Source organism: Scardinius erythrophthalmus (genome assembly GCF_964197995.2).
Source record: "Scardinius erythrophthalmus genome assembly, chromosome: 20".
In the NCBI taxonomy this organism is placed as follows: Eukaryota; Metazoa; Chordata; class Actinopteri; order Cypriniformes; family Leuciscidae; genus Scardinius; species Scardinius erythrophthalmus.
This window is the reverse complement of record NC_138240.1, coordinates 34,572,675-34,595,839: the sequence shown is the minus strand read 5'-3', so window position 1 is coordinate 34,595,839 and position 23,165 is coordinate 34,572,675. Positions and strand designations below refer to the sequence as shown.

The 23,165-nt window shown below is 39.4% G+C and overlaps 2 protein-coding genes across 5 annotated transcripts in view; both read right to left on the bottom strand.

Annotated features, from left to right (window-relative positions):
- Positions 1–10,682, bottom strand: part of stambpb (STAM binding protein b) — an 11,268-nt gene extending 586 nt beyond the window's left edge. Inside the window, exons 1-10 of one of the 2 annotated variants that reach the window (XR_014028978.1) lie at positions 10,433–10,635; positions 9,059–9,287; positions 8,051–8,126; positions 7,863–7,958; positions 5,581–5,923; positions 4,725–4,849; positions 3,154–3,291; positions 2,782–2,945; positions 1,666–1,765; positions 1–1,581 (exon numbers count right to left, since the gene is read on the bottom strand). The exon at positions 1–1,581 is cut by the window's left edge and continues 316 nt beyond it. Coding sequence is in view for 1 of the 2 variants with exons in the window: in XM_081349601.1 (XP_081205727.1) it covers positions 1,525–1,581; positions 1,666–1,765; positions 2,782–2,894; positions 3,154–3,291; positions 4,725–4,849; positions 5,581–5,923; positions 7,863–7,958; positions 8,051–8,126; positions 9,059–9,264 (1,254 nt within the window). In the remaining variant the exon portion in view is untranslated. Of the gene's footprint in view, positions 1,582–1,665; positions 1,766–2,781; positions 2,946–3,153; positions 3,292–4,724; positions 4,850–5,580; positions 5,924–7,862; positions 7,959–8,050; positions 8,127–9,058; positions 9,288–10,432 lie in introns of both variants that reach the window. The other variant, XM_081349601.1, reaches the window with a different exon arrangement.
- Positions 10,683–12,829: 2,147 nt separating this feature from the next.
- Positions 12,830–22,352, bottom strand: tgoln2 (trans-golgi network protein 2). 3 transcript variants are annotated; one of them, XR_014028896.1, is made up of 5 exons: positions 22,192–22,352; positions 19,176–20,296; positions 19,002–19,085; positions 13,851–14,504; positions 12,830–13,582 (listed from the first exon to the last, which is right to left on the bottom strand). XR_014028896.1 is itself a non-coding variant. In XM_081348264.1 (4 exons), exons 1-4 carry the CDS (start codon positions 22,238–22,240, stop codon positions 14,502–14,504), a joined length of 1,257 nt encoding a protein of 418 aa, XP_081204390.1. In that variant the 5' UTR covers positions 22,241–22,352; the 3' UTR covers positions 12,830–14,501. The 3 variants fall into 3 exon arrangements, 1 of the variants encoding a protein (XP_081204390.1); XR_014028897.1 differs by having other exon boundaries at positions 12,830–13,656; positions 13,869–14,504; XM_081348264.1 differs by having other exon boundaries at positions 12,830–14,504.
- Between the last annotated feature and the right edge of the window lie 813 nt (positions 22,353–23,165).

Sequence of the window (23,165 nt, the reverse complement as noted above, 5' to 3'; positions counted from 1 at the left end):
TAAAGGCCGTTCACACAGATCCACTGCACTACTTTTCCACTGTTTTTCTCTATAGACGTGAAGAGATGGCTGTGTTTGACCACGCATCTTTTGCAGCCTCTCACGAGTGACACGCCGTTAAAAAAACATGATGCTCAGGTTAAAAGTTGCAGAACTTTGTGTTTGTAACGTCTCTAGACACATGCCAGAGGAATGGGAATAAAAGGCAAGGTATAGTGTTTTTAAATGCAAAAATGTTAGTTGAAAACAGTGTCTTTCTCAGAATCTTGCGCATGACGCATCATAAAACACAGCGCTAGACTAAAAGTAGTTTGACGTTTCAAAGTACACCATGTAACTTCTAGAGGTTAACAAACAAAACTGCATGCGTTTTGTGGAAGAACGTTGTTTTGTGCTTCGGCTCTGTGACTACTGATGAATATTAACCTTCAAATCTGTAAGAGAGATACATATTGAAATGTATCTGTAGAATAAAACACTTAGAAACGCCATTATCTCTTTAATAACATTTCAAATCCCTCAATTTTCTCCATCTCTGAAAAGCCAAGCTAATGTTGATTCTTGGCACGGGCGAGTGACGCATATACGAAATGTCCCTCAAAAACCATCCCAGGTCAGGTCTAAAATCATCAGTGAATCAGGGCGAGACAAAAAAATAAATTTTTGGAAGAAGGATTGATTGATTATTGACATTTAAATGTTAATCTTGAACAAAAAGAAGTTACATGGTGTAGCTACATTTACACAAAAATGCATTCAGTGTGAATCACGCGTCTGCTCGTTGCGCTCATGTCTCGCGTCTTTTGCAGTGTCTTGCATTTTTAGGATGCCGTGTCACATTAAAAGTAGTTCAACTTGCAATACCTTGCTCTTTTTAAATGCATTCACTGTCTTTTATAGAATCTTACACATGACAACGTTCTAAAGCTCAAGTTAAAACTACTTTGACTTTACAAACCCTGTCTATAGTTTATATTATTTTCATTCCACTGCCCTGCATCTTGCATTTTGAAACGCTAGGACGCGATCTGTGTGAACGGCCCCTGTGAACCAATCAGAAGCAATAACATCATCATCATATCATCATGGCCTACAGTAATTACTGCTGTCAAACAAAGTTATTTTAAGAAAATATTTCGCAACAAAAACTGGTATTGCTGCATTCATGACAGGTGCAGCCGTGCAGGACTGACCCGTTCAGCTGTTCTCACAGTTTAAAAACCCTTTGCTTTAATGTGGTTTCAACAGATGAGTTATGTTAGAGTGTATGATCAGAGCATAAATAACCACAAAACATTAGCTTACTGCCCGCTAGATCATTAGCACAACGCAAACCGAGAGTCCCGTGGAGTGTTAGTGTTCCTGAGTTCCCAACGGATGTCATAAAAGTCGCTGCTTCGGTCAGTGCGCTCAAATTATCCCAAAAGTGCTTGTTATAGGCAAGTGTCTGTCTCTTCATGAAATCCCACCACCACTGAAAGCTGTGAAAACATGAAAGCTTCACGGTCGCGCTGTGTAAAGGGGTCATCGGAGGTCAAGCATGGAGACAGTGCCCTCTGTGATTATGATGTGGCTGCCACCCTGAGGGGAACAACATGCGCGTTAATGAAGGGATCACTTCTAAACGCATGCGGATGGATTAAAGGTGAAGGCTGATGTCACTACCGTAAAAAGAGGAGGTTCTTTGGGATGAGGGTGAAAGCCTTTCTGAGTGCAGGTCGAGATCTCCTCCAGGCCGTAGTCTGTCAGTCTGAAGTAGCCGGTCCTGTGAACACAACATCCGGCTGAATGACAATGCACTTGCACTCTCTGACAGTAGATGGCGCTTATAAAACACACGTCACGTAGACAGTATTTACATGTTTTCAAACAGTCCTTCAGATTTTTTTATTCGCTGTGATGTTTATCTACCCAATAGAGGATATGTGTGTGATGTCACCGTCAGCTGGTTACACACACTGAGTGGCAGAAACACTGAGCGGCAGCATTGGTTTTCAGTGTGAATGCCACAAAAAACACATCTAAAACGGGAAAGAGCTTTGAGATTGACTGTATAAATAGATTTGACAGGAAATCTGAGGTATATTTTTACAGACTGCCGAAAGCTACAGAACAGAGAAGTGAATGGATCGCTGCGATTCACAGAAACGACTGGATCCAGGCAGAGAAAGCTGGATTTGCAGTTATCATTTTGTGTCAATATGCTAAATTTAGGGATAAAAATCATACCCTATATATTGTATTGATGACTCGGATTTAGATCTGCCTATATTGTATTTATATAAAGCGCTCACAGGCAAATTTGCTTTATATATTTCCCCGGCATCGAAATCAGGCTCATATAAATGTCAGGAAACATGATTCCTGCTGCATGTCAATATCTGTGGATCACTGGATCTTTAGTAAGTTGTAAGGAACACAATATCGAGCTTTAGTTTAAACTGATAATAGTTTGTTCTACTCGTGTTTTTGCAGTTTCCACTATTAACTCCAGTCACTGAGCAGCTCTTCTGCCACTCAGTCCGGCTGAGGGAGTGTGTTCCTGCAGGAAAGTGACGTCAACGCAAACCCTCTATAGAATGAAATCACACTTTAAAATGACAGATTTTCAAAGACTGTGGGAACCCTGGTTCATTAATAAACCCCAGTTATTTCTCAGAAAACCCTAATATTTTATATCTAATGCAGTGACATTCAGAGACTCTGAAGTGTGACTCGTGTCGGGCCACTTGAACTCACTCGAGCCGTCACTGCTTTGCTCTCGGTCATTGCTGGACTTACTCGTTGAATTTGGGCGAGCAGACGATGGCGATGGACTCGGGCAGCATCATCTGGTACGAGCAGTGTGTGTGCAGATCAACGCTGGACAGGAACGCGGTCTGAGTCGGGTGTGTCTGTGGAGCAGACCTGATCTGTCACACATCTGATCTGAGAACTGTATGCCTCTGACATATGGGGAAATAATCACGGAAAGATGATTACTTGCTCTTTCAGCTCAACAATAGGGAGTGTGGGGGGGGGGGGGGGGTGAGATTCAAACTCAAGTTATAACATTACATGCTATGGCTGATATCAGTTAATATAATCCGACACTACATGTTTCTAATGAGATTAAAGGTCATCTATGTGTAGGCAGAGAAGGCAGAGACTGACGTGTATCCAGCCCAGGGTGATGAGGTTGTGCTGGTCCTGCACCAGAAACAGCTCCTCCTCATTCTCTGTGTCACAGTAATCTGGACCGCCACACTGCTTCGGCACGATCACGTGCGTCACTGTGAACGCGTTCATATTCTGCAACGGGCACACACACACACACGCGCTCTTAATGCACTGTACTGGTAAAGCCTATCCAGGAATATATGATATACTATACACACTAAAGTATTGGGAAGAGAAACTCCATCCGAAAATTTAAATTCTTTCATCATTTACTGCCCCAGATGAATATGACTTTCTTTCTTCAATGAACATGAGTGAGTGAGTGAGTGTCAATGAGTGAGTGTGTATGAGTGAGAGTGCGAGTGTGTGTGTGAGCGAGTGAGTGAGTGAGTGAGTGTGTGAGTGAGAGTGAGTGTGTGAGTCAGTGTGAGAGAGTGTGTGTGTAAGTGAGTGAGTAAGTGCGTGAGTGAGTGTTTGTGTAAGTGAATGAGAGTGCGAGTGTGTATGAGCGAGTGAGTGAGTCACTAAGTGTGTGAGTGTGTAAGTAAGTGCGTGAGTGAGTGAGAGTGAGTGAGTGAGTGTGTAAGTGAGTGTGTGAGTGAGAGTGCAAGTGTATGAATGAGTGAGTCAGTAAGTGTGTGAGAGAGTGAGTGAGTGTGTAAGTGAGAGAGAGTGAGTGAGTGTGTGAGTGAGAGTGCGAGTGTGTATGAGCGAGCGAGTGAGTGAGTCAGTAAGTGTGTGAGTGAGTGAGTAAGTGTGTGTGAGCGAGTGAGTCAGTAAGTGTGTGAGAGTGAGAGTGCGAGTGTGTGTGAGAGAGCGAGTGAGTGTGTGAGTGAGATTGCGAGTGTGTATGAGCGAGTGAGTGAGTCAGTAAGTGTGTGAGTGAGTGAGTAAGTAAGTGTGTGTGAGCGAGTGAGTCAGTAAGTGTGTGAGAGTGAGTGTGTAAGTGAGTGAGAGTGCGAGTGTGTGTGAGAGAGTGAGTGAGTGTGTGTATGAGCGAGCGAGTGAGTGAGTCAGTAAAGTGTGTGTGAGTGAGTGAGTGAGTAAGTGTGTGTGAGCGAGTGAGTCAGTAAGTGTGTGAGAGTGAGTGTGTAAGTGAGTGAGAGTGCGAGTGTGTGTGAGAGTGAGTGTGTGAGTGAGATTGCGAGTGTGTATGAGCGAGTGAGTGAGTCAGTAAGTGTGTGAGTGAGTGAGTGTGTATGAGCGAGTGAGTGAGTCAGTAAGTGTGTGAGTGAGTGAGTGTGTATGAGCGAGTGAGTGAGTGTGTATGAGCGAGTGAGTGAGTGTGTATGAGCGAGTGAGTGAGTCAGTAAGTGTGTGAGTGAGTGAGTGAGTGTGTAAGTGAGTGAGTGTGTATGAGCGAGTGAGTGAGTGTGTATGAGTGGGATGGCATGATGAGGGAAATTATGAAGTATACCTTTAACAGCCATCCATTCGAATTAAAATTCGTTGATAACATCAAATTATCCGAAATAATCTGCAGCGTTCATAAAATTGTAAAATAACACAGACAAAATGTAGTAGGTGACGTAAAAGTGTGAAATCCGACAGAAGGAGCTTCATACCAGTCTCCCACAGAGTATCCCACAGGTTTCCACTGCTCTTATGGTGTTGCTATTGGCTATTCGCAGAAATTTGCCACAGAGTTCAGCAGGAACAGCAATCTGCCGTAAACCATCAACCATCGTAGCTGAAACACAGAGAGAAACACTGTCACAACTCCGATATGGGACGCACCGATATGAACATTTGCCGATACGACAACCGATAAATCTTTACATTTGAAAGCTGATATATTGTCTGATAAATCTAAATCTAAATTTTTATATAATTTTTGAGAGCCTGATTACAAAAACAAAACTCTCACTATTAAAAGCCATGTCCCAAACACACAATTATAACATTCTCATGATAATTTTATGTAGCCGATATGACAGACTTGCGCTGCACATGTTGCACTGAACTGTATTTTCCTTTTTTTAAGTGATTCCAATCATATTTCAAGCAATTGAAAACCATCATGTTGAACAGTGCTCATTAGAAAGAAACAATCCATTATTTATCGGCTTCAATATATCGGCTAAATTTTCTTATCGGGCCGATAACGATAAAAGTAAAAGTGACGATATATCGTTACCGATATGGTGGCCAATATATGGTCACAACAGAAACAGAAACTATAAACATAACTATAACATTATAAATAAACATATATCGGCCAATATCGATATGATGGCCGATATTTCGTCACAACAGAAACAGAAATTTTAAACATAACAATAATATTATAAATGAACATATATCGGCCGATACCGATATGGTGGCCGATATATTGTCACAACAGAAACTTTAAACTTAACTATAACATTATAAATCGTCACAACAGAATCAGGCTGCTTCAGGTTTGAGAGCGAGTCGTACTGTTGCTGCTGAGGTGACCCGGTTTAAGCGAGCGGTCGAAGGTCGGCGGGGCCGGTGGAGCGCTGTGATTGGCCAGCGGGCTCTGAGGGGGGGTGGGGGACTCTAGATAGGGCAGCGGTGGACCCTGGATCCCGGGGATGAGCAGCGAGTCCTCCTGCTGGGACGCTGGAGAGCTGATCTGGTGCCCGTGATCTTGACGCTCCTTCTGTCGGATCATGTCCTCGAACATGCTGAACTGCTCCTGCTCTCGCTGTCTCCTCTGCATGTCCAACACACGCTGCCTCTCCAGCTCCAGCTCTCGCCGGCGGGACAACTCACGCTCCAGCACTTCTGCTTCCGCACGCTAGTGGACCACAACACGATTCATGAGGTTAAACACGTGCATCGAGGGCTGGGTATCGTTGAATTTGAACAATTGTTCTATGTTTACACTTCTATATTCCACACATTTTGTAACATTTTATTTAAGTTCAAGAGTTTTTTTAACACTTTTTTATCTTTATATATGACAGCATTGAAGATGGACAGTCCTGTTGTGCATCTTTATTTTAGGTTTATTTAACAGGGACAATGCACACTAATAATACATAAATAATAATACATCTAGGGTTGGGTATCATTTGCATTTTAATGATTCTGATTTCGATTCTGCTTATGGATTCCGATTCTTATCGATTCCTAATTTCGATTCCAATAAGGTAAAAATAAAATGAAAAAAACTTAGACATCAGTCACATTTAGTCTTATTGCAAAACATTTAATTGTAGCTGAATATCATAAACGAAAAAATCAGCAGGCTAAAGAACACTTACACAAGGAACGTTTGCCTGTGGTTTAAAAACACCGTAGAAAAACAACTAGCCTAACTAATATACATGTAAAGCATTATTAAAGACGGGTAAACACTCAGTAGTTAAAAAAGAACAAATTAGCAATTGCAACATAGATACAACTGAACAAAGATACGATTAAAATAAAGTAATTTCCAGGTATTCAGGTACAGAAACTGTAATCAAATGTAAAATAACTGCACTTTTTAAATATACATTACAAATATAGTTACGAAAGATATTCAGTCAAGAACAGCGAGTGAATTTTCTCAGTCTTTTGTTGTTTGATTAGTGTTATTATAGAAACGGCAGCAGGAATATTAGTGTTATTATAGAGACGGCAGCAGGAATATTAGGCTACTGTCACTTTAAGAGCTGCACGGATCCAATATAGTTACAAATGCCTTCAGCTCTGAAAACAGCGCCCGCTCGTCTCGCGTTTGAATTGTTTAGTCATATTGAAATGCTCACAAAGGAATCGATAAGAGGAATCCGATCCTGACCCCAAGTATTCGATTCCAGAATTGGAATCAGTTTTCGATTCCCAACCTTACGTGCATCTTTAACTTTGAGATTGATTGCACCAAAAACATCCATATTTCATTCGCAAAATCAATAATACATACAGAAAAATTACTGTTTTACTATTGTTTAAAAATAAGTCTATAATAGACGATTATTTGTATTTTTAATTTAAAATTCAAATATTAATGTAATAAATATATAATTATTTTATTTTGCATTATTTCATAAAGCAGTGCCGCAAAAATGACCAAGTGTAAACGTTTAAAATTTTGTAATTCAATTTACAATATATGCACTGGAAGTCAAAAGTCTGAAATAATTGTTTTTTAAAGAAGTCTCTTCTGCTCACCAAGACTGCATTTATTTGATTAAAAATACAGTAAAAACAGTAATATTATGAAATATTATTACCATTTAGAATAACAGTTTTCTATGTGAATGTATAGTGAACTGTAATTTATTCCTGTGATCAGAGCTGAATTTTCAGCGTCATTACTCCAGTCTTTAGTCACATGATCCTTCAGAAATCATTCTAATATGATGATTATTATTCAATAATTGAGCACCAATAATAATGAATAATAATTAATAATGGTTCTTAATGTTTAATTATAACGATATAATCAATTTCACCTGTCACTGGTTTTAATGTATGTGTTGAGTATATAATATATTCATGCAAAATAATGGAAATTAAATAAATAAATGTCCGGATGAAGTGGGGAAGAAAAAATGTGTTAAACTTTCACGTAAATAATGTGACAATGCACAAAAATAATAATGGCCCTAAAGTTCAATTCATTCACAATATAATATTTGATTTCTTTCTTTTGGTTTTGGGGTGAAATATGACTTGTTCTTGACAGGTTTAAAAAATCCCTTTTAGTCCATGATAATGTTGACCAGCGTCGGGACAATGTGCCTCACCTTTTTGCTGCTATACTCGGCATATTCTCTCTCATATCTTCTCAGTAAATGTTTCTTCAGCAGCTCTGCTTGAGGGAAAGCCGTCTCCTTCAGCTTCTGTGTGAGGAGCAACAGCAAAACTTAGACCACTAACGAGATATGATGAGATTATTGATCAAAACAATCATTTTCCATCTAGACTTCGTTACCCTTAACGTCTCCTTCTTCTCAGCAATATTAGACAGCTTATATTCTGGATGCTTAGGAATCTTTTCAATGAAAAGTCTGCCGGGTTACAAAGAACAGGAGTTAAACCTGTTGCAATTAAACTAAAACATTACCAATGTTACTCACACTCCCATTCCAGTTAAAGGGACACTCCACCCAGAAGTGAAAATCCTGTCATCATTTACTCACACTCATGAGTTTCTTCTGCGGGGAACAGAAACGTTGGGAAGCAAACCACATCAGACCCCTCTGACTTTCACTGTTACAGGGTTCGTACAGACACTGGACAATCAGATTCAAGGACTTTTCAAGCACTACTTTTTTTTTTTTTTTTTTTCAAGGACTACAATCAGAGATCTCATTTATCAAACAAAATCTTTATTATCTTTAAAAAAAAAAAAAAGGTAAATAGATCAATAAAAATGAACTAATAAAACAAAATGTTACAAATAAAGTGCAGCACATGCAATGACTGCGTTAACTTTAACTATTGAAAGGATACTATAACAAAGATATCGCTTTCCTTATTCAAACTGATTTTTTCTCCCATGAATATATGATTGACTTAAAGAATAAAAACTGTATCATATACTTGGATATGAGGAATATCACGCTCATAGCCATGCGAAACGCCTCTATATCTATATCAGACGGACTGCGGCTTTAATTTTGTGTGAAAAGATTATTGTTTTATAAATACAATTACAAATAAATTTCACATAAACTGAATTTCAATAATTCAAGCACTTTTCAAGTAATTCTTCATAAAAATGTCTGTTTTCAAGGGTTTTCCAGGACTACAATTTCAAAAAGTCAAATACTTCAAGTACTTTAAACACCTTGTTCGAACCCTGTTGTAAGGACAAAAAAACAACAACAAAAAACACGGAGACATTCTCGTTTGGAACGAGTAAATGATGACAGAACTTTCATTTTCGGGTGGAGTGTCTCTTTAAAACAGCGTATGGTTCAGAGGTCTTCTTTCTCACGTGATGTATTTGTTGTAGAGGACGAAGGCGTGCTCTGTGTTGCCCTCCTCGCCGTACACGTGTGCCATGCGGATCATCTCCATGCCCGAGCGGAAGTATCTGCGCACCGGCACTGCTTCGTTCATGTCCACCGAGCTGCCCTTCTTCGTCAAGGCCCTCACTCGCTCCTCTGGGGTCAAACTCACGTCAGCGTGGTCTAACATCATCTCCCCAATCTACACCTTCAACCCTGTGAGGAAACATCACAGACAAAACACCATTTCTGAATGAAATATATATTTCACCCCAGCCATAAACACCTATTCAGCATCTTAAAGTGACAGTTCACTCAAAACTGGAAATTCTGTCATCATTTACTCACCCTCATGTTGTTCCAAACCTGTATGAGTGTCTTTCTTCTGTTGAACACAAATAAAGATATTTTAAAGAATGTTGGTAGTCAAAACAGTTGACGGTAGCCAATGACTTCCATAGTAGGGGAACTGTCCAACTGTCTAGTTACTGACATTCTTCAAAATATCTTCTTTTGTGTTCAACAGAAGAAAGAAATTCATAGAGGGTTGGAACAACATGAGGGAGAGTAAATGATGACAGAATTCTCATTTTTGGGTGAACTATGCCTTTAATGAATGTCAGATGCATTTACATATAGAAGTCTTAAAGGTACAGTAGCAAAACAACGAGAAGGAGTACAGTCGTATAAATTAAACGTTTTAGTGCAAGAAACATTTACTAGCATAAAGGCCCGTTCACACCAAGAACGATAACTATATTAGCGTTCACCAGCAGACAATATCGTACTGTTTATTCTAAGCGCGTGCTTGTCTGTCTCTTTAAATGCTCGAGCTCGTTACAGCAGGATGGATTCTGATTGGCTGTCAATGTTTTTATCGTTCACCAGCCAGATAAAATCGTTCTGAAAGTGATTCCAAGGTAACGATATCGTTTCTCTGTGCTTTTATCGTTATAGCTGTATGTGAACTCTGCTATTCTTTAATATTGAGAACGATTTTTATAACTATATTATCTTTATCGTTATCGTCCTTGGTGTGAACGGGCCTTGATCAATAAAAACCCAGGTGTTAAAATATGTACATTCTTACACCAGTTTGTGAGTGAGTAGTGAACTATTTACTGTGCTGCTGACAGAATGGATCAAATAAAGATGTGAAATAAAGTGTAACATCTCTAAACAAGTGATATTTCCCATTCACTCACTCACATTACATAGTTTTGCGTCATATAAAAAGTACCCAACAGCTAGAAACGCTTTCATTCTGTATGTGGATTGTTATGGTAATGTTTATGAATATATATATAAGTTATGCAGCTAGCTGGCTAATGTTGGAATATAACGCTTTAAAAAAGCCTTACCCTGGTAATAATGACAGTCAATGTCTTTCAGATCACATTCACATTAGCTGGGGAAACCCGTCCATTGCCTTTAGCTGTAGTTCATGAGGATAAAAGAGCGTTAAAGTAGTGGTTTCTGTGGCTCTGTGTCCATCCTTGAGCTCAAACACTCCCTCACTTCCTCTTCCTGTGTGTGTAAAGCTGATCTCAGATCAGTGTTGTCTGTCTCCCTCCACAGGCGTGGGAAGGTGTTCATGCTCACTGACTGATCGATCACAGTCAGGGTGTGTCTGTTAATATGTGACTGACTGATAAACTGTGTACTTACTGCCATTAAACCAGGAAGCATTCGTATATAAATCATTTATAGGATATTACAATTATTATTATTAGTTATTATTATTATTATTATTGGTGTTCTTGTTATACAGGTGAAACTCGAAAAATTAGAAATATCGTGCAAAAGTTATAATTTTGATGATTATGGCTTACAGCTTATGAAAACCCCAAATTCAAAATTTTAGAAAATTAGATTACATGAAATCAATAAAAAAAAAGGATTTTAAATACAGAAATGTCAGCCCTCTGAAAAGTATAATCATGCATGTATATAGTTATATACATACTAAATATATTAGTTTCATCTTTTAATTTGAATTACTGAAATACACAAACTTTTGCACGATATTCAAATTTTTCGAGTTTCACTTATAATAATAATAATGTTACAAATAATGTTGTATTAAATGAAAAACAATATAAAATAGAAGCATTTTGATAGCGATATTTTGATATTTGTTATAGTATAAACATTTTGTTTAAATGACTTTTGATATTTCTTATTAATATTTAAATATTTGTTGTCATTAGTCATTAATGTTAAACACTAAACTATTTTAAGTTTTTATTTTGACAATTTAGTTGATAATAATTGAATAACTGATAACAGACAAAGCAGAACCCTAGCAAAAAGGTAAAATGTTATTCTATGACTAATATACAGGCATATTAATATTTACTTATTTAATAGCCCAATTTTAATTGAAGATATGTCATAGTAGCAACACTATTAATACAAATTTGATGATTCCACTCAACTAACCTTTAGGTTTTAATGAAAGATGTCTGAAATGTACATCTGATTCATGGAAATACAGAATAATAACCCCTATTAATTACAATAATCATCACGGTAAATTTTAAAATAATAACAATAGTAACAAACAACATGCCACTCAGGGCCTTCTGTGTCAATTCTGGTGACCCATCTTACCCCAAGGGTCTAATTTATTAACTTTTACCGAAAAAAATGTCATTCAGTTTAATACAGTGTCGTAGATGACGATTTTCTTAGGGACTGACTAAATCTCACAAATGTTGGTATTCAGATGAAATGACTAAATTAAAAATGTAGTCATTCTGAGTAAATGATGACAGATGACTGTCCATTTAATGCAACAGAAATCATTCATGTAGTCCCAACACAAATAAATGAAGTAAACTTCAGTTTCACATGCATTTAAGTGGATTGAACACAGTGAAATTAAGTTAGGATAAAATGTAGCCTATAGAAATTGAGTATTGGTTTAGCTCTATAGTTGAACAAGCAGAAGAAAAACAAATTCTCAGTGTAGTTTTCAGTTATTTTAGTACTACAACTTAAAATGAAAAATGTTGCCTTGGCAAGTATCTGAAATATATGGAAGCTTGTTTCCGCCACAGAGTGAGAAATAAAAAAGGTAATTGCGATTTTTTTAATCTCACAATTCTGACTTTTTATCTCAGAATTACGTGATATAAAGTCGCAATTGCGAGAAATATACTTGAAATTCTGACTTTTTTTCCTCAGAATTGCATGTTTATATCTCGCAATTCTGACTTTATAATACGCAACTGGGAGATATAAAGTCAGAAGTGCAAGATATAAAGTCGTAATTGCGTGTTATAAAGTCAGAATTGTGAGATATAAACTATTCTGAGGTAAAAAAAAAAAATCTTAGAATTGGACTTTATATCTCACAATTCTGAGAAAAGATGTCAGAATTGCGAGACATAAACTCACAATTATGTGTTATAAAGTCAGAATTGCGTCATATAAAGTCGCAATTGCGAGAAAAAAAGTCAGAATTCTGACTTTATAAGACGCAATTGCGACTTTATTTCACACAATTCTGACTTTATATCTCGCAATTCTGAGAAATAAAGTCAGAATTGCGAGATGTAAACTCGCAATTGAGAGATAAAAAGTCGCAATTATCTTTTAAAATGTTTTATTCTGTGGCGGAAACAAGCTTCCATAGAAATATGAAGGGTTTTTTTTTTCAGTTAATGTTTATTTTATTTCAAGCAATGAATTTTTTTAAATAGTTTCAGTTTTTGTTAACAATAATAACCCCATATTCAGGTGACAAAGATGAGTCAGAGGAAAAAACCTTTATTCAGTTTTCTTTTCAGTGTAGAAAGAACATCACTCATGAAAAGGTTGCAATAGTGGTAAAAGACAGACCACAGTAAACAGGTAAGGTAAACCCCGTCTCATTCGTTACACACATAATAATTCAAAATAGCTCCTTCATTTCAAGAAAAGTGGTTGTGCAAAGCCACTGGTTAAACGGCAAATCACAGGCTCCACAGAGAACACAGCGGGCATCACAGTAGGCACAGCGAGAGTGCGATAGCTGACAACATGGCACCCCATAAAATATCCATTTCCCGTTTGTAGGATGAAGGGGTGTATGCGCATCTGTCCTGTTGTTACTCACTTCTGGGCATTCTCTGGATTTGGCACAAGAATCTCGTCCATGAATCCAGCACGGGTTATTATACACCAAAAAACATCTTTAAATGAATCAGTGGCTGCTGACGAACAATAATTCACTAAGAATGTGGTTTCCTCGTCAGCTGAGCGGTGGATTTACTCCAGAACAGGACGGCTTGTTTGGACAGATTTTTGAGGAATGAAAAGTGCAACTTGTCAGAATCAGGGCTGAAGTATTTTAAAGGGTCGTTCTGAGACTTTTTGGACATTATATAGGTCTTTTTTTTTTTTGCTTTAAAACATAAATTAGTGTACTTTTTTTTTTTTGCTAAAGAAAATGTAATGTTTGATGGAAAATATAAATACACTTCTCTCTGACACATAAACATAAAATAGATATTTTTTTTTTTGTGCTGGGCAACGATTAATCGCTAGTAATCGCATCCAAATTAAAAGTTTGTGTTCACATAATATATGTGTGTGTAATGTGTATTATTTCGTAAATATAAATACTAACATACGCATTAAGAAATATTTGCATGTATATACTTAAACATCATTTATATTATAAAAAAACATTCTTAAATATATACATGCACATGTGTGTATTCATAATTAGACACAGTACACACACATATATTATGTAAACACAAACTTTTACTTTTGGATAGTGCCCAGCACTAATATTTGTGTGTGAATCTGAACTGAAAATATCCTTATTGTTGTATCCTAAGATGATTCGTCATCATTCTGAGTGTGCAGAATATCTGTAACGCAGGAGCATGTCAAAAGCTCACTCCTTCACTCATCTACGTCGACAGAAAGTGCAATTCACACGACCTACACATGTGTGATCAGCTTCAAGAACTCGTACAGAACAATCCTGATTCAAAAATCATTCCCAGTTTCCCATTAAACATCACCAACCAACACACTCTCAAAAATAGACACGCAGTTTCCTTCTGTATGACACAACTGGTCCAGCAATAACGTGAGAAAAGAAAAAACAAACAAGGAAACTCCACCAAAAAGGCTTGATTATTAAATAGAAAGAGGCCACAGATTGAACCAACATCTACAGTACCGGTATTATGAATTTGATTTATGTATTTGTAACAGTAAATGAATGAAGATCATGACCCCAGTTATCATATATCTGTGTTTCCAACATACCTGACATGCTATGAGCGTCACTTTCAGATGAGTTAGTGAGGATTTGCTGTACAGCGTTCGTGAGTGTTAATATACGCCGCATTATTAATAATTCAAGTTTCAAGATCACAGTTCAAATATTTCCATTCATCCCCTGCTCACTCATCTGACTGGATTTTCTCACTGCAAAACAGAGTAAAAAAGACAAAATGAAAATTTACAATTTACAATGAGGTAAAAAATTCTACACAACGTGCAACAAATGTTTACTTTTTTCAACAGTTTTATTTGATTAACTCTGATCAGTTACATGAGCAAAATCAGACTGTTGTTCTTATGATTTCATTTGAACCATATAATATGTTGCAGTTGTTAATAAGGTAACATTATGCGTTTTATATACGTGCCATAGCCGAGTCAAACATGCATTCGGGTTAAATGACAAACAACAAGAGCATCCATGATAAAGGCAAGGAAAACATATTTTAAAATCTAGTTTACAACACATTAAAATGATTAAAAAAAAAATAATTACCGTATTTTCCGGACTATAAGTCACACTTTTTTTTTTCATAGTTTGGCTGTTCCTGCGACTTATAGTCAGGTGCGACTTATATTATCAAAATTAATTCAGACTGAGATGAAAATGAGATTTTAATTACATACATTAATTATTACATTAGTAATTACATACATACAATACATTCTAATTCATGCTAGCAACATGTTAGCAATATGCTAATTAATACTAGCAACATTAGGGTGACCAAACGTCCTGTTTTCACGTCCTGTCCTGGCTGTCCTGTCTGTTTTTTATAAAGTGATGAAAGTGTCCTGGTTTTCATTATTTTTCATTGGGCCATTAAGCGTGTACTTTAAATACATGCTTGCCTTTGCACGCAAAACATATGAAACAAGCTTCGGCTTCGCCCCGTCTTGTTATAATCAGAGCGTTCCTCAATCCGCAGCGGCAAGCAGAGAGCATGTCAGAATACAGAGGCCTGTGTGTGTGTTCATCTCAGCCTCATTGGTCTGTCACTACTCGTCAATGTCAGAATATTTGAAATGGCCAATCAAATCAAAGTAGGCGGACTTTACGTCCACAGAATTTTAGCAGCGTGACTCGACGCTACAGTTTATGGTCAAGTGCGAGATAAGATGTAAGTAGCTAACAGCGTAAAATAAAAAGCCCAAATGTAAATTCACAGAAGATTTACAGAGAAAATTCCCGTGTTTTCGTTTTGGTCGGGATCCGTGTAAAGCAGAATGCATGAACTGCAAAGCTGGCACGTACCTGTCAGTGTCTGATAAAGGTGCTAGCGACCTAGAAGCCCACATAAAGAAAGTATAGGCTACAAGAGAACATCAGGAGGAGTGATTTTTTTTTTTTTTACTGAAATAGTGTAGTAGATTTTTTATTTTTAGTAGTAGATTTTTAACCTATGCTATGGCCATGAAAAGACATAGTGTCATGTAAAAGGTGTTAAAAGCTAAACTTTTTTTATTTTTAATAGTATTCTATTTTTGCGGGCCAAACATTGAATGGAAAGGATGTATTACTTTATGTATTAAAGTACAATAACATAGTTGCAAGGTTGTGAATGCATTTGTCAAGTATTTTTTTGATGCATTCACCCCCAACCACGCCCCCACCCCTTAACCACGCCTCCCCAAACCACACCCCACCCCTAACCACGCCTCCCCAAACCACACCCACCCCTTAACCACGCCTCCCCAAACCACACCCCACCCCAAACCACACCTCCCCCAACCACACCCCCACCCCTTAACCACGCCTCCCCAAACCACACCCCACCCCTAACCACGCCTCCCCAAACCACACCCACCCCTTAACCACGCCTCCCCAAACCACACCCACCCCTTAACCACGCCTCCCCAAACCACACCCCCACCCCAAACCTGCACCTTGATAGTATTCTGCACAATGATTAGTCTATATAGATTAGCATTACATTATAAATATAATCTATTATTATGAAAATACCTGGCATGGCTTGAAAAACACAGGTAACTCAAATATCATTGCAATCATGTTTATTATCTTCAAAACATCTTAATCTGCATGTAACAGCGCGATCTCTGTAGCTTTGTGTGTATCTGTGATGTCCTGGAATGTCACATGATCATGGCTCTTCTTCATGTTCCATATATGGACTATTATTGTGCATAATAGCGCCCTCAGGCTATTAGTATGAATTGAAAACACAGTATATAGAGTACAAAGCGCTCATAAGGATTACATCGACGCATTTAGATATAAATTCAATAAATATTATTCCTGTCAATAGAATCTGATGTAAACCTATGAGAATCTATCAATATTTCTCCAAATCTGCACATTTTTGAGCTAAAGCCCTGAAGGACGTTGTTTTGTGTATCGCTGTCATGACGACAGCACGGGAGTTTTTTTATGAATGAAAGCGGCTGACGCGCATAATTCATATTAAAGGTATCGACTCATTTTTTTATTTCATAACTCCTGACACAAATTAAGAAATAACTGTCGCTATAAGTTTCTCAGAATACAATAGTGGTCAAATACTGAAACTTGAGTCTTATATCCTTTTTAATGATGTATAGTTTGTCAAGGTATAACATTAAATCTGATAGTAACTTTGAACTATATATAAAAAAACCGCTTCAGTGCGCCCGCGCACTGGCAACGGTTAACAGGTTAACCACGCCTCCCCAAACCACACCCCCACCCCTTACCACGCCTCCCCAAACCACACCCACACCCCTTAACCACGCCTCTCCAAACCACACCCACCCCTTAACCACGCCTCCCCAAACCACACCCCCACTCCTAACCACGCCTCCCCAAACCACACCCCACTCCTAACCACACCTCCCCAAACTACACCCCCACCCCTTAACCACGCCTCCCCAAACCACACCCCACTCCTAACCACACCTCCCCAAACTACACCCCCACCCCTTAACCACGCCTCCCCAAACCACACCCACCCCTTAACCACGCCTCCCCAAACCACACCCCCACTCCTAACCACGCCTCCCCAAACCACACCCACACCCCTTAACCACGCCTCTCCAAACCACACCCCACACCTCCCCAAACTACACCCCCACCCCTTAACCACGCCTCCCCAAACCACACCCACCCCTTAACCACGCCTCCCCAAACCACACCCCCACTCCTAACCACGCCTCCCCAAACCACACCCCCACCCCTTAACCACGCCTCCCCAAACCACACCCCCCCAAACTACACCCCCACCCCTTAACCACGCCTCCCCAAACCACACCCACCCCTTAACCACGCCTCCCCAAACCACACCCCCACTCCTAACCACGCCTCCCCAAACCACACCCACCCCTTAACCACGCCTCCCCAAACCACACCCCCACCCCTTACCACGCCTCCCCAAACCACACCCCCACCCCTTACCACGCCTCCCCAAACCACACCCCCACCCCTTAACCACGCCTCCCCAAACCATACCCACCCCTTAACCACGCCTCCCCAAACCACACCCCCACCCCTTACCACGCCTCCCCAAACCACACCCACCCCTTAACCACGCCTCCCCAAACCACACCCCCACTCCTAACCACGCCTCCCCAAACCACACCCCACTCCTAACCACGCCTCCCCAAACTACACCCCCACCCCTTAACCACGCCTCCCCAAACCACACCCCACTCCTAACCACACCTCCCCAAACTACACCCCCACCCCTTAACCACGCCTCCCCAAACCACACCCACCCCTTAACCACGCCTCCCCAAACCACACCCCCACTCCTAACCACGCCTCCCCAAACCACACCCCACTCCTAACCACGCCTCCCCAAACTACACCCCCACCCCTTAACCACGCCTCCCCAAACCACACCCCACTCCTAACCACACCTCCCCAAACTACACCCCCACCCCTTAACCACGCCTCCCCAAACCACACCCACCCCTTAACCACGCCTCCCCAAACCACACCCCCACTCCTAACCACGCCTCCCCAAACCACACCCCACTCCTAACCACGCCTCCCCAAACCACACCCCCACCCCTTAACCACGCCTCCCCAAACCACACCCCACACCTCCCCAAACTACACCCCCACCCCTTAACCACGCCTCCCCAAACTACACCCCCACCCCTTAACCACGCCTCCCCAAACTACACCCCCACCCCTTAACCACGCCTCCCCAAACCACACCCCACACCTCCCCAAGCTACACCCCCACCCCTTAACCACGCCTCCCCAAACCACACCCACCCCTTAACCACGCCTCCCCAAACCACACCCCCACTCCTAACCACGCCTCCCCAAACCACACCCCACTCCTAACCACGCCTCCTCAAACTACACCCCCACCCCTTAACCACGCCTCCCCAAACCACACCCCACTCCTAACCACACCTCCCCAAACTACACCCCCACCCCTTAACCACGCCTCCCCAAACCATACCCACCCCTTAACCACGCCTCCCCAAACCACACCCCCACCCCTTACCACGCCTCCCCAAACCACACCCCCACCCCTTAACTTAACTGGCTTTTAAAACTACTAAACTAAAACAAACTATTTCAAACTGAAAACCTTCAAGCTTCTTCAAACTTTCCGGCTAGGCTTTCTCAAGCCAACTTGAAGTTTCCCTACAAAATAAAAATGAATGCGTGTGCGCATCGCTACTCACATGCTGGTCGAGTTTTTGGTAATCCGATGTTTTGGGTCTCCGTGAGCCTCTTGACCTCCGACCCTCCACGACAAAAGCAATGATCTATAGGAGAGGGTGTGAAAGGAATAACGGTCACTTCACTGGGCGTTAAAAAGCAGCAGTAAAGCTCTGTCTGATGAGAGGCGCACTAACCTTGCGCTTGTTGTGGCTGGCGATGTAAAGCACCGCCACCAGAACGACGGCCGACACCAGATAGGCGAAGAAGTGGCTGCTCTCTGCGCTCTCCTTGAACTCGTCATCCTCATTTGCTTTTCTGTTCTTTTCCAGCTTCAGGTTTTTGTGGTCAGGTTTACCCTGGTCATCTGAAGGAATATCACCTGTATCAATATTGCCTCCTTCACCATCATCTTCCTCAATATCATCTTCCTCTTGTCCCTCTTGGCTGCCTGTAGGAGCCTCAGGGTCGGTCTGGTTCTCCTCAGGGTCGGTCTGGTTCTCCTCAGGGTCGGTCTGGTTCTCCTCAGGGTCGGTCTGGTTCTCCTCAGGGTCGGTCTGGTTCTCCTCAGGGTCGGTCTGGTTCTCCTTATCATCATCAGGACCTTCAGAGTCGGTTTTCTCATCAACATTTGGGTTCTGCTCATCTTTGGTTTGCTTCTTTTCCTCAACATTTGGTTTAGTTTCACCTTTACCCGTTTCTTTTTCACCTGCTTTATTCAGGTCAGGTGTGTTTGGCTCCTTTTGGTCTTTTTTAGAGTCGTTTGGATCATGTTCTCCTTTATCTTCAGCAGGTTTAGAGGCTGCTGCTTCACCATTTCCAGGAGTCTTTATGTCTGTCTTTGATTTATCTTCACCAGGTCCATCAGGTCCATTAGGTTCACCAGGTTCACCAGGTCCATTAGGTTCACCAGGTTCACCAGCATCAGGGCTGTTTTGATCATCAGCTTTATTCTGGACAGATGTGGACGGCTTCTCTACTTTACTTCCATCTTTTCCATCAGATGTTTTCGGAGGTTCCTTATCAAGTTCAGCTGTTTTCTCCCCTTTATCTTCTGAACCCTCTTTAGGAGTTTTAGGGTCGGTTGGGTCTTCTCCATTTCCATCTGGTTTCCCTGCTCCAGCTTCGCCCAGTTGAGCATTTGGAGGTGTTTTGGGTGCTGGATCTTTACTTTCGTCAGAAGGTTTATTTTCAGAGATAATATCTGATGTTTGTGGAGGGTCATTGCCATTTGCTGGGTCCAGTGAAGTGCTTTTCTTCTCTGTGTCTGCTGGTGGTGGTCCATTAATTTCTTTGCCTTGCAATGGACTGGTGCAAACTGAAAAATACCACAAGAGAGAGAATCACAAACAAATCTTGTGCTAGCACACCGTTCAAGCCTATAGCGTCCTCAAAACACCCACTGAGCGAATATCTTTTGGGTGAATGGTGAGTTTCTCAGACTTGTAGAATAAAGCCAATTAAATCACTGAAGCTGTTTCTGGAGTTAAAACACAGAACTTACTGCTTTTTCTTTTAATCTTCCACCCGTCTGTCATTTCTAACTGATTTACTGAGAGATACATGATGACTTCCCAGCTAAAATATATTATATACACTTCCAGTTAAAAGTTTTGGATCGGTAAGATTTTCAACGTTTTTAAAAAGAAGTCTCTTCTGCTCGCCAAGGCTGCATTTATTTGATAAAAACAAAACAGAAACAAAAAAACAGTAATATTGTTAAATATTATGACAATTTATAATAACTGTTTTCTATTTTAATATATTTTAAGATGCAATTTATTCCTGTGATCAAAGCTGAATTTTCAGCATCATTACTCCAGTCTTCAGTGTCACATGATCCTTCAGAAATCACTCTAATATGATGATTTTAACATTTATGATTATTATCAGTGTTGAAAACAGTTATTTACATTTTAATGTTCAGGATTCTTTGATGAATAGAAAATTCAAAAGAACAGCATTTATCTGAAATCTAAAGCTTTTGTAACATTAAACACTAGCGTTCAAAAGTTTGGGGTCAGTCGGAATTATTTTATTTAATTTTTTTGGGGGGGGGGAAATAAAATAATAAATCAATACTTTTATTCATCAAGGATGAATTAAATTGATCAAAAGTGACAGTAAAATACATTTATAATGTTACAAAATATTCTATTTCAAATAAATGCTGTTCTTTTGAACTTTCCATTCATCAAAGAATCCTGAAATTTTATATTAAAATAAAAAAATGTAAAACTGTTTTCAACATTGATAATAATCATAAATGTTTCTTGATCATCAAATCATCATATCAGAATGATTTCTGAAGGATCATGTGACACTGAAGACTGGAATAATGATGCTGAAAATTCAGCTTTGATCACAGGAATATATTACATCTTAAAATATATTAAAATAGAAAACAGTTATTTTAAATTGTCATAATATTTAAAAATATAACTGTTGTTGTTGTTGTTGTATTTTTAATCAAATAAATGCAGCCTTGCTGAGCAAAAGAGACTTCTTTTAAAAACATTAAAAATCTTACCGATCCAAAACGTTTGACTGGTAGTGTGTGTATTAACAGGCCTGTATTGTTTTGTTTATTCTAAGCGCGTGCTCGTCTGTCTCTTTAAATGCTCGCGCTCGTTACAGCAGGGTGGATTCTGATTGGCTGTCAATGATTTTATCGTTCACCAACCAGATAAAATCGATCTGAAAGTGATTCCAACGATATCGTTTCTCTATATCGTTATAGGTGTGGTGTGAACTCTGCCATTCTTTAATATTGAGATCAATGTTTAGATCTATATCTTTATAGCTATCTTAAGCCTAAATGTCATTAAGCTGGTTTAAGGGGATTTTTGAAACTGGGAGACCGGCTTAAACCAGCTCAGACCAGCAAAGCAGGTTTTGGTTCGTCAAGTTTAAACAATGGCCTCAAACAGGAAGTCACTCCTTTGCATAATTTCCAATAACAGGAATGTGGTTTAACCAGTGACACTCTTGACCACCTTTACAACAAAACCTGCTGTCGTGGTTTTGAAACGCGGAAAGAAATTGGTATTCTAGTTGACTAATAATTAGCTAACATGCAAAGTAAACGCACAGATATCTGGATACAGTGAAGTGATTCACAAGTGAACACGTCACGAGCTAACACGTAAACACGTCAATCTCACAAACATCATCTGACTAGCAGTATAAGTACAGAGGAACACACTAACTTACCCCGAGACACGCAGAGGACAACTAAACACAGGGTTGTTAAGCGCAGCATGGCTTCATTCAGCGATACTGTAATTCAGTGGCACGAGACTGAACGATGACAGTAAGTGAATGAGCCAACAAATGCACTTCCGGTTCAATAAGAGCGACTTCCGTGTTTACACAGTGCGCGTGGTGAGAAATAACGAAATAACACGCGGACTGGACTTCCGGGACGGATCTAGTTGTCGATCCTATTGTCATAGTGTAATTATATATTTTTGTTGCCATATTGTTTGGACATGACATCTTGTTCAATAAAATAAAACAAAACATAAAAGTTCTTCAGAATAGAGTTGAGATTGAGAATGACTTTTAAAATGCGATTTAATTCAACGCTGCAGATTTGTATACGTGCAGTTTTTACATTTTTCATACTTAATCGTTTACATGTTTGATTTCTAAACACGTATACCTTGGTAAAAAAAGAAAATAAAAATAATTAAAAAAAAAATCTTTATGTACTTGGAAACTCTAATTTACTGTATATTCTGGGGAGACCGGGGTTAGTTGTCACAAGCTGAGTGACAGGATTATGCAGGATTGTTATCGTTAAATAGAACTAAATATTGGTTGAAAACCCTAAATTAAATGTTGCCTTGCCAATAAACTGAAATGAGTTTAAATTAAATCATTAAAATTATTAACTGTAAATAAATAAAAAGCAAAACTTAAAAATATAAACCTAAATTGCAATATTTAAAAAATAATAACAATGATTAAAAAAATACTTAAGGTTACTAAAAACATGAACTATTAAAATGAACAAGAAAACTAAAAATATAAAGAAAAGCTAATTTAGATTACAAGATGTTATATTATATTATATTATTATCTCTGTCCTCCGAACCAAAATTACAATTTATTCTATTCTATTCTATTCTATTCTATTCTATTCTATTCTATTCTGTTCTATTCTGTTCTATTCTGTTCTATTC

What these genes read in the sequence shown, in the direction of transcription:
- tgoln2 (XM_081348264.1), bottom strand. Translation starts at nt 22,240, where the DNA reads ATGCTGCGCTTAACAACCCTGTGTTTAGTTGTCCTCTGCGTGTCTCGG. An exon ending in TGTCCTCTGCGTGTCTCGGG is followed by an intron (nt 20,297 to 22,191) that starts GTAAGTTAGTGT and finishes GGTATTTTTCAG; the next exon opens with TTTGCACCAGTCCATTGCAA. An exon ending in CCAGCCACAACAAGCGCAAG is followed by an intron (nt 19,086 to 19,175) that starts GTTAGTGCGCCT and finishes CCTCTCCTATAG; the next exon opens with ATCATTGCTTTTGTCGTGGA.